Raw genomic sequence first — 11,420 nt, forward strand, 5'->3', positions numbered from 1 at the left:
ATGGAGCAAATGGAAATGTGTTATTTCATCAACATGGCTTGTCTTGTATTTCCTGATTTCACTGTTAATATTTGTTTAGCAGCAGATGCAACAAAGTGAGATAATATGAAAATCTCTTTAGATTTACAAATTTGTGGCACGTGTATGCTATAAACCTTGCTATAACCTGCATTTGAACCAAAAGCTTTCAGCAAAGCACAAAATGAGACCACAGCCTGATTTTATCAAACACTTGACCGCTGATTGCAACAGGGGCACTAATGTTAAACATAAGCATACATGGATATGCTGTAAGTTATTGCCAGTGAGATGGCTCTGTTTGAAGCCTGCTGTTAAAGCTGTTGTGCTAAGATACTGGAGGGTTACATCTTAATGTCTGCTTCTTGGCTGAGTGGCTTTTGTTCTGCAGGATCCAGCCTTAGTTTGTATGTGCATGTGCTGTAGATATGAACAGTGTTTTCTAAATATGCGGCCCATGTGTGTGTGTTTCCTCAGGCAAATATAGCTTTGTTTGAGGCACGCTGTAAGGAGAAAATCCAGCAGTTTGAAGATGCTGGTTCAGACGAGGAGGATATCTGGGATGAAAAAGATGTCACTTTTGCACCAGAGGCTCAGAGACGCCCCAGGTCAGCCAAAACACGCACAGACGTTTCTCTTTCTGTACTTAACAAAATGCATTCGCCCGCCCCAACACTTACTCTTACGCCGGGTTTCAGAGTACACGGCATGTTTGTCCATTCTGACGGTCCCTAAGTCAGATCAGGTGATTTGGAGTCAAAATTTTGACTTTAAAATCTACTACACTACACGTCTATGAACAACCATCGCTACTTGTCTTTCACAATGTGCGTGATGACCTCGGATAATTATTGTCCTACTTTCATTATCATTATTTCAGTCACTGTGGGTGTTTATGTCCCAGCCGAGCTGTCGTTGTAGTAAACAGTGCAAGTCACTGAATACTCCACAGGTTCCTGCAAATGTTTTATAATAAATTCAGTCAGCTTTGTAATTTCCGGTATGTTTTGTTCACCAAAAGGATAAAACGATCTGTTGTTGCTTACAATACGCACTGTTGTTTACGACCCAAGTTGACATCGTCAGAATGCCGTCTTTCTCTACAATCGGGCTGATATCGTGTAGTCTGTACCAGGTATTACCTTAATCCAGATTAGGGCTGCAGCTAACAATTATTTTGATGATTGATTAATCGGTAAATTTTTTTTTTTAGATTATTTGATTAACCGGATTTTAGAAAAAAAATAAATAAATACAAGCATTTTTTTTCTCCCATTACTTTGTTCAGAAACAGATTATCATTGAGAACTGTGCAAAAAGTGCATTAACAGGTGGTTCAATGAGCTGTCAAAATAACATAAAATTATAAATAACCACACAATCAAATATGAAACAATCCAAAAACTAAATGTTGACAGCTTTTGCAACACACCGTTTCGTTCCCTAACTTTAAAACTGAACTTACATTGATTTTGGTTGAGACTTACCTGCCGTTCAGCTCTTCTCACTTTCGCTTTCGTTTTAGATGCTGCATCATAACCGTGGTGCTCGCGTGCCATGTCACTTTTGCATGTTTTGCAGCTAACACACTTCCTTGTTTTGCATAACGTCAAGTGCTCCCAAACTTTTGAAGTTTTGGTACAAAACGTTTTTTCTGCCTCTGTGATGCCTCTTCAAAACACCAGCTTCTACCGTCTGCATGTGACGTAAACAGTCCCGGGACACACCGAGTGACGTAATAATCACGCGACACAACAAATCGATAATTTTATTCGTTGCCAACACATTTAATAATCGATTGGATCAATTCGTTGTTGCAGCCCAAATCCAGATGTCTCCGTGGTTCTGCATTTATTTCGCTCCCCAGTATAAAAGAGGATGAACTTGGATGCAGATTGATAATAACTCTTGATCTGCGTGTCTCTCTCAGGAGTTCAGGTAGCACGGACAGCGAGGAGAGCACAGACTCAGAGGAGGAGGACGTGAAGAGAGACCCCTTTGAAGCTTCAAACCCCAGCACCGATGACAGAATGGAGGTTGACACAGGTTGGTTTACCCAAGACTACTACATATGAACCGTAAGGACAGAACAAAACAAATGAACCCAAGTAAGAAAACTTCAGCCCTGACATGGTTTAAGATTTTAGCCCAGTTAGGATTGCTCATGATGAGGTTTATTTTCAGTTCAGATTTTTGCATTTTTTTTGTTGTTGTTTTTTTGACTAATTTCTCGTACTTGTTATTATTATCATTTTCAGGGCCTGTGTGGACGGCCAACTTTGATGACATCCCCATGGACACAGGTACGTCCACAGCTCCAGCCTCCAACCCCAACACCCCTGCTGCCTCCTCTTCTTTGTCCACCTCCCCCTCTTCCACAGAAGATCTCCCCGAGGCAGCATGGAGCTCCACTCCTCCTGCCACCTCCAACTCTGAAACAGGGTGGGCTGATTTCTCCAACTTCACCCCCGTCAGGTACGACATCCTAACACTGTGGTTCACTGTCTGTCGGTGCTGCGGCTACAGAAGAACGTTTTGTGCTTTGGGCTGCCATCGTCTGTGAATCTGAAAGAGTCCTTCATAAATAGAATTTGGTCTCTTTCAGCCCCAAAGATCCTCTGAGGTGCAACTCTCCTGTTGCTATGGAAACCAGCATAGAGACAATGGACCCTCTGGGGGTCAATGCACCCATGCAGCCTGAAGGTGAGTGTGCACATGCGTGTTCATATTGACAGAGATCGAAACTTCTGTACATCCATGTGATCTTCTCACCGGGACCCTTTTTTCCATTATCACTTGTGGCTGCGCTGAGTCAAACTTTGCTGCACCAATTTTCATTTCCATTATCAATTCAGACACGCCAAACGCACTAGAGATAGACCTACTCCAGAATAGGTACAAAAGTGTGTCCAACTGCCTCTAAGCAGGTAGTGGTGACGTCTTGCTAACTGCAGCCAACCCCTGATGATCCCCCTTCTCTCCCTAAAATAAGCATGTCCTCCACCTCACAGAGGGATTGTGGGAGATGTGGGACTCCACTCACCTCTGTCTGTGCAGGAGAATAGAGAGAGATAATGGCATTTTTTAAAAGTCTCCGTGCATTCAGCTCTCAATACTTTTTAGGGTTCTCATGGTCATGAAAAACCTAGAAAAGTCATGAAATTTCACAGTTACATTTTACATGCCTGGAAAAGTCATAGAATCAGAACAAAAATATTAAAAGTTTTGGAAAAGTCATGGAATTTGATGTGTGATTAATTGTTTTTACAATTATCTTTCGGCAATATAATTTATTTCTTAACAAGTTGCTCATTGCTTTTTCCATGACTTAAAAGCGATCAAACCAGTTTGCGCAGCCATCAAAACACCCATGTAAGGTGTCTGAAACCTGGATTAACATTGATTTTCTTGTGCTGTGTTCAAAGGATTAAAAATCATTGAAAGTTTTGGGAAAGTCATGGAATTTTGTTTTGTGTTATGAAATAGTTACAGTAATCTTCTGTGGATAATCTTCCATGTAATGTAGCATAATGGAAAATGTATTTTCTGAAGCTGTCGATGTATTAAACCTCTGATGTGCGTCAATGCGTATTATGTATCATGTATTATGTTTACCGTCACTTACATTTCACTATTTTCTCCGTGCATCCCGTCTCTCCCTTCACGTATGCCAGCCAGCTGAAATTAAGTTTGAAAAATGTCGGGGCAAGTTAAAACATTGCAATGTGTCCTTGAAAAGTTATTTGAATTTAGTCCATTGAAATGTGTGGAAACCCTGTATGTAACTCAAACTCACGTGAGCGAGGACTGATCATACCTCCTGACACGGTGGCTGTGAGCTGTTTTTGTGTTGATACAACTTAAATGACCAAGAACGTATCTGACAACCCATTTTTTTGTTGTTGTTTTTTAATTGACCCCCCTCCCAGATTGTGATGGCTGGTTGGGCACCAATGTGGCTTCTCCCTCCTCCACCTCACCAAAGGATTGTGGGAGATCTAAAGCGGAGGAGGAAACAGCTTCTTGTGAGCAGCGCAGCATCACGGAGACGGTTATCAATGGATCCATGAAAGAAACAGTTAGCCTCACTGTTGACGCCAAGACCGAGACCGCCGTCTTCAAGAGGTTCGACAAACACATCCACACAAAAATCATGACGTAGCTCTCTGTGCTTAATGACTGAATGTCGTGTCAGGTGGTTTCAGAGCTAAAGTTGCGGTCCTGGCGTCCTACTCTCTTACATTATGGCATCTTTACCAGAATGGCTGATCAAAAAGTTTTCCAGGACTCTAGACTAGTCTTGTCTTGTTTCATAGCCGTATCGCCAACACTCTGGACCTGATAGAAAATTCCCTGTGAACGGGCCAGTCTCCTCCGATTTGAGGTGGTTACATGAATCATTTTTATTCTGATTATTAGTGAAATATTAGGGTCTGTAAACACGCCCTTTGTCTAATTATATGTGGTGGTTATATCTCACATAACGCAATGGCACAAAAAGAACAAACGCAAACCTTTATGGTAGTACTCTACTCTAATTATATATTTAGACTTTAAAAATGATATTATGAGTATGAAACATCCTCTGCACAGTACAAAACTCTAAATGTTTGTGTATGGCTAAATACAGATGCTAGAAAAGAGGGTTATTTGCAGCAGTGGTTTGAAAAGTTTCAGTGAACCTTCTAATACTTTTTTCACTGTGAAAATGAGACGACTGAAATAACTGACATAAATTCAGCTGACTGTGGCCCCCAGTCTTCACAAATTACTGAGCTACAAACTTTATACGGCCACCTTTCGGTCACGTTTGACCCTTGACTTTCAACAATGCCTCCATAGTGAAAAACATGCCTTTCTTAAATCCACAGGTTCAAAAGTTGGTTGTCCTCTGTCCTTCTGTCCCCTTGTTGATGCTGCATTATATTGTCTGTCTGTCTGAGTAAATAACAACTGTCTGATGAACTGAGCGACACTTACAACCTGAGCTTCCCCTCCTCTCTCTCTTGCTGTGCGTTGTGGGTGTGGTCTTCTTCAGAGTTTTGAAATCTTATCGGTATGTACAGCCAATCAGAGATCAGCCTGCAGCCGTGATGTAGTCTTGTTGTCACGTCAACCACCAACTTTTCTTTCCCAATTTTGATCTTCTTCTTTGGTTTCAGCTCCTTGTTTGTTTATTTCATTATCTCCATTCTGCATGTGTTTCTACCGAAAGTGTTGTCCAAGTGCAGTTTTTAGTTGATTTCAATCGCAAATGGCTATAATCTGACCAGGCCAATTTAGGAACAAATTATTCAGTGAAATGACAGATGAAACAACCGTTTCAACAGTTTCCTGAAGTTGCTTCAACTTCTTCAAAACTGGATTGTTATTGGTAACAAACAGCTTTATAAATATTTCTGTTTATATATTTAATTTATTTTGGTCTGCCTCCTAATTGACTTTGGCTCTCAGCCACTATCTCTCAATCTTATGATTGTGAGCTGTTAAAATGCAAATGCTAAATTTGAATGTGTAACTGCTTAATTATTTGCAACGTGCAAACAGTGTCGATACTGTGACACATGGGTGTGAACCTGGAAATAAAACAAACTGCTTAATGAAATCAGGAGTGTCTCAAACACCAGTTTAAGAAAAACAAAAGTTCTTCAGGCTCTCACTAAACACATTTGTGACCTCAAAATGAATTTTAGTGATAATTGTCAAATAGGTTTTGACCTCACATCTGCATAGTAGTTAATATGAATAATGACAAACATTTTTCTGCTTTCCTCTGGCATTTATAACAACAGTTCTTCACAGCCACGGGAACAGTAAATACACAAACTTTGGTCTCTTATGTACGTCCACTTGAATGAGACAGTACTTATAATTATAGTAACAAAAATCTTAAAATAAGAAAGATGGATGCATTTTTACTTTTCCTACTCGTATCAAATCAAAAACGGTAAGGCTCTGTGTTGTTTTAAAAAAAAAATGCTGTGAAATAACTGTAATTGTAAAAAAAAAAAAAAAAAAACTAATTTTTTTTTTAGTCAAAAATGTACCATGTCAATAACCTGATGTACATTTATTTAATTTTGGTTGTATTTGTTTCTACAAATAAGTCAGTTCTGTCTGGTGCACAAATTGTGATAAAGACTTTGATAATGACCATATAAACATATTTTTTTGGCTTTTATCAGTTATTATTTATCAGTTATTGGCTGACACATGAGCCGATGCTGATCTGTTTCTGTGGACGCTAAATAGACAATCCCGGGGCCGAGGTGTTACAATTTACTTCTGACTCCTCGTCTTTTATTTTAGGAGTAAAAGCCAAATAATGCAGGAACCAAAAGGTTTTTATATCAGCTATTAAATGTTGCACTGTAATCATTTTCTTCTAGTTTCATAAAGTTTCATTATGTGTGGTTGTGTTTCTTTGTAAACTAAGAAGAATTAAAGATGTATAAGTTTTTTGTTAGTACTCAAAACTACTTAAACCCTTGAAACTTGAGCAAATTTGTTTGATTTATTCTAAAAACATTGGGAGAAGGCAACAAGCAACCTAACAAGATATGGCCCAAGAAATTCCCCCAAAAATTACAAGAAAATTACCTGGGGTGAAAAAAAATAATAATAATATTAAAAAAAAAACCCACAAAAAAACAACCAATGAAGCCCAATAGCTCACCTGGTAGAACGGGCGTCCCATGTTCAAAGGCTGTGTCCTTGCCACAGCAGCTGTGGGTTCGATTCCATCCGCGGCCCTTTGCTGCATGTCATCCCCTCTTTCTCACGCTTTCTGTCCTATCAAATAAAGGAAAAATGCCCCCAAAATGATCTTTAAAAAAAAGAAAAGAAAATCACCTAAAAAATACTGGAAATTAAACTATTTTATTATGTTTTTTCTGTAATATAATTTTAAAAATACAATTTTTCTAAATATTGTTTTTTAATTTTATTTTTTTTTTTTTTTTTATAAAACTTGAGGTAATTTTCTTGTCACCCTTTTCTAATTTCTTGCAATTTATGGAAGATTTCTTGCCAAGTTCATCGATGCCTTTTTTCCATATGTTTTCAAAAGAGATCCAACTAGTTTGTCTACGTTTCAAATAGTCAAATAGCTTGTGAAAGGCGTCTGAACGCAGCACAAGAAAACTGCAGATCCAGGTTTCCAAGGGTTAAATCGAGCATGAAGAAAGTGGTGTGAATGGTAATGATAAAAAATGAAAATGCTTCGCAAACGTAACGACTAGAGATAGTTAATCAGGCTCATATTCTTCTAGCATGACGGCTCGTTCGGTGAAATTACAGAGTGCTGACTAATCGTCACGTAGCGACTCCGATCTGACATTATATGTGGATGTTTGTGGGTGTTTTGCTTTGATTGAGGCCTCATCAAGATTATTGGTGGTTCTCTGAGACAAAGCAAGACTGACGGCTGGCAATTTTGGTCTAATCAGTGTCCAAAATCAGTTGGTAGGCCCGCCTACTATTCGCTGGCTCTGTAACTCCAAATAAACAGAGTATCGTAGCCAAAATATCAAAACAGTTGACTTTCTCCATTTGCTGTACATTTTGATGCTTTTCCTACATACTGCTCACAGTTCCCCATCTCAGCACCTTCATCCTTTGTTTTACCGTGTGCTCCGTCCGTCACTTCAGCATGCATCACTGTTCACATCTCACCGTGCTCTGTGTGTCTCTGTGGGGAAGGTGGTTGGTTTGAATCACCTCACATGGTATTGATGTACATTTGTGTGTTTGTGTGTGTATACCTGTGTGTTCCAGTGATGAAGAGAAGAGTGCTTCTTCAGAGAAATACTCAGTAGCGGAGTGTGTGGATTTGGAGAGAACAGGCGTCAACAGCTCAGCCGCAGCCTGCTGTCCCAAAGCAGGGTCAGACAACACACACACACACACACACACACACACACACACACACACACACACACACACACACACACACACACACACACACACACACACACACTGAAAAAATACAGCACAACTCATTCAGAAATGTTCAGTTATTAGGCGCGTTTCCATACCAGGTTAAGCGATATTTTCTGTGATGTTATTGCGGTTCGGGGCTCCCTCTTTGGTTAACTGTTTTCTCTCCTCTCCTGTGTCTCTGTGAGCAGTGAGAAGTGTCGGCCCACCGTGGAGCTTCCCAATGGTCCTCTGGAGGAGATGTCAGCCGTAGAGGAGGCCAAGTAAGTCTGACTGTCCTGATGCATATGAGCCCCTATTTAACGATTTTAGCTCATGGTCTAAAATGTGTTGCACAAGTGCATTTAGTGCACGTCCAACTGCTTTTGCCAGTTGAACAGCGCATAATTTGGGCACAAAGCAAGGTGTAAGGAGCAAAGGGGTTGTATAAAATCCCTTAATTAATCATATGCATGACATCGGCATAACACAAATTCAACCAATCAGTGTCCTTTATCATGACTTTAAAAGCCCTGCGCACCTGCAGCTGGAGCACTGTCGTTTACATGGAGGATTCTTCGTATTGGAGAAGTGAGCGAGTAACACTGAGTGATGCGGTTAGAGCAGTGATGCAATGTTTCCCACGAATAACCAAGACTATGGTGGGCTGCCACAGTCTAATCTGTCCCGCCAGAGTCTCAGTGGAGCTGGACTGTTAATTAGGAGCGGTATTAAAACACTGTTGGGTTTTTTATAGCGCAGTAGAGGCAGAGATGCGCAGCAGAACGTCAGGCGCATTAAAAGTGAAACTAAACCGTTCATTCTACAGGGCTTTAAACTCTCTTTTACTTCCAAAAATCTGCAAATATCTTCTCTCATCCATCGATTTGATCAGCTATGAACGTATCAACCGATCAATTATCCACCCCACGAGTGACGTTCGGCTGCGAAGAAGATAAAAAGGAGTCCGCCTGCTGCGCTGCATTCACAGACCTGCAAAACACGTCGGATATTAAAGTGAGACCAGAGAATTCCCAAAAAAACTGTGACGTGCATGCTCTCCGTAGCCCAGAAAATGATTTTCGAGACAGCCCTACTATCGTGCACCGTTGGCCTTCCTCAACTCTTGTTAGCTCTTTTTTTGCAGTTGATTATGCATTTTGAATCGACAGCGGTAATTTGGAGCCCATCAGTGAATTAAATCACTCTGTTCAGCGCACAAGGACCACCTGATTTTACAGATCTGTGTGTGAAGAAGATCACAGAATATATTTCATTTTATAGTTTTTCAAAAATAATATTCTAATTAAACTTAAGTTTTAGGTCATTTTCTTGACTTTTCTCATTTCTTGCAATGTCTTGCACAGTTTGCCCTCTGAGGCAAACCATGTTTTGTAATATTGGGCTTTATAAAGTTGACTTGAAGCGTCTTTTTCAAAGACGTGGATGTAAACTGTAAGTGCAACTTGACTGGTGCACAGAGGTATACAACAGTGTGGCGGTATATCTAGTTACTTCCGTCTTTAAATGGACCCACATGTCTGTCTTTGCATTTCCTCTCAGACTGGACCAGAGTGCCGTGTCCTCAGAGCCAGCCGTCAACGGGCCAGCATGAGGGTCTCCTAACGCCAGCCGATGTCCAGCCTGTTCTGCCACGCAGAGCCCTCCTCCTGACCAGCGAGCAGAGGCTACTGCTCAGAGCTGTACCAATCACACGCCCCCACCAGGACCAGCAATACTCCCATTGGCTCATCACAGACAGACAGACAGACAGACAGACAGACAGGTGTACAGACACAGGATGAACTGACAAGCAAAATGAGAGACATACTCAAATGGATACAGAATAATTTTTTTCTGCATTTGTTTATATACTATTGTTCTTATGAGGTGATGTGCGACTGATATCTTGCCACTCAAAATTAAATAGTAATGTTGCTATAGTTAAAGAAATGATTGTATGAATAAAATATTTTATAAAAAGAAAAATGTATACAGAAACATAAGATGAATTACCACAGAACAGAAACAATAATAGCTGATCGGTGACTCGCTGTTAAGAGCTGGCTGGATGTGTTATCCTGCATACTTAATACAGCAGTTGCTCTATTTAAAATTCTCACCCACCATTGGTCTGTGTCTCTGAGCAGAGCTGCTCCTACGAATTGAAACACATTTTAAAAAACAACACACTTAAAGTTTTATTTTGCTGCAGGTATTTGTAAATGTTTTTTTTCTCTTGTATTCTTCTGCATTGAGTAAGATTTGACAAGCTTTTTTGGTATATTTTTTTTATTTATTATGGAAGTGAGATGATGGTTATGTTTTGTTACTAAAGAGCCATACCAACACCCCCTTCTCCCCTTTTAGCAGGCTGCATTCATGCTAACTGGGTTCCTACCTCGCAGCAAGAAGGCTCAACAGGAGAGATGCAGTATGTCGTCACCACAGCCTAAACTGGGAGCTGTAAATGCATTTTGAGCTTGTGTTTTTAGTCCAACTAAACTTCTGTAGAACCACAGTCCTCTCTTGACCCAAAACTCTTCTTTTATTTTTTTTTCTGAAGTGCTTTCCAGACCGGTGGTTCTCAGCGCTCTTTAGATCATGCTCACATTTAGCAAGTTGCAGATTGAAGATGCGTCTGTGCAGTGTGCAGACCTGTGCTTTTAGGTAGCGTCAGCATTATGCAGAGCTTTGTAGGGGAGAGACAGACTGCACACAGGAACATGAAATAATTGGAAAAAACACCACTCACCCGGGAATTTGGACTTAGACTGATGCGCTGCATCTGAGTCGTTATCAAAAGTGAAAAAAGCACATTCGCACAATTAAATCTGTGAAAAAAACATGATTTTTTGAATGTGCAGATGTGCTGTTTTTCACTGTTGAAAACTTCTGAAAGATTTGTCAGTGCTCAGCCTCACGTAGCTGGCTGGGATTCATTTACTTTTTAAGAGTTTGTACCTAAAGAAATGCTTTACCTGCAAAAGGACCATTTGTATATCAGATACTCACCTTGTGTTACCTTGAATTCATGAAGAAAACCTTGGGGTTTTTGCATGCCTACACATTGAAAAGAGAATCCATGATTTTAAGCAAAAGGGGACCACACACACAACAAAACTATATTACAGTATTTCGTATAGACAAAGAGAGTTCACACTCTCTGCAGTGTAATCCAAGTCTCATTTTCCCAGATGCTCGTTCTTTAAAACATGCATGTCTGATAAAGATTCAAGTTTCAGTTTGTCATTTTTCTTATTTATCTGCATACATTAAAAAAAAAGACAAAATGCCATTCTTTCAGCCTACAGCAGTGCAACAAAAAAGAACAAAATATAAGTGTTAAAATACCCGTGTATATGTAGAAACCTCATGTTTAAAACAACCGAACTAAAACTAGATGTAAAATTTAAGTTAGGAATAATAAACGGTACAAAAGCAGCATACATTTCAGCACAGACATGTCAGTATTTAACACATTT

The 11,420-nt window shown here is 40.0% G+C and overlaps 1 protein-coding gene across 3 annotated transcripts in view; it reads left to right on the forward strand.

Moving 5' to 3' along the window:
- The window catches only part of ppp6r3 (protein phosphatase 6, regulatory subunit 3), a 29,668-nt gene extending 18,647 nt beyond the window's left edge, over positions 1-11,021 (forward strand). For all 3 annotated transcript variants that reach the window (XM_042496813.1, XM_042496814.1, XM_042496815.1), the window contains exons 18-25: positions 496-626; positions 1,949-2,064; positions 2,277-2,493; positions 2,624-2,721; positions 3,948-4,143; positions 7,795-7,902; positions 8,148-8,219; positions 9,499-11,021. In XM_042496813.1, coding sequence (XP_042352747.1) covers positions 496-626; positions 1,949-2,064; positions 2,277-2,493; positions 2,624-2,721; positions 3,948-4,143; positions 7,795-7,902; positions 8,148-8,219; positions 9,499-9,550 — 990 coding nt within the window. In that variant the 3' untranslated portion in view covers positions 9,551-11,021. The remainder of the gene's footprint in view (positions 1-495; positions 627-1,948; positions 2,065-2,276; positions 2,494-2,623; positions 2,722-3,947; positions 4,144-7,794; positions 7,903-8,147; positions 8,220-9,498) is intronic.
- Positions 11,022-11,420: the final 399 nt, after the last annotated feature.

Source organism: Plectropomus leopardus, chromosome 11 (assembly GCF_008729295.1).
Source record: "Plectropomus leopardus isolate mb chromosome 11, YSFRI_Pleo_2.0, whole genome shotgun sequence".
NCBI classification, from domain to species: domain Eukaryota; kingdom Metazoa; phylum Chordata; class Actinopteri; order Perciformes; family Serranidae; genus Plectropomus; species Plectropomus leopardus.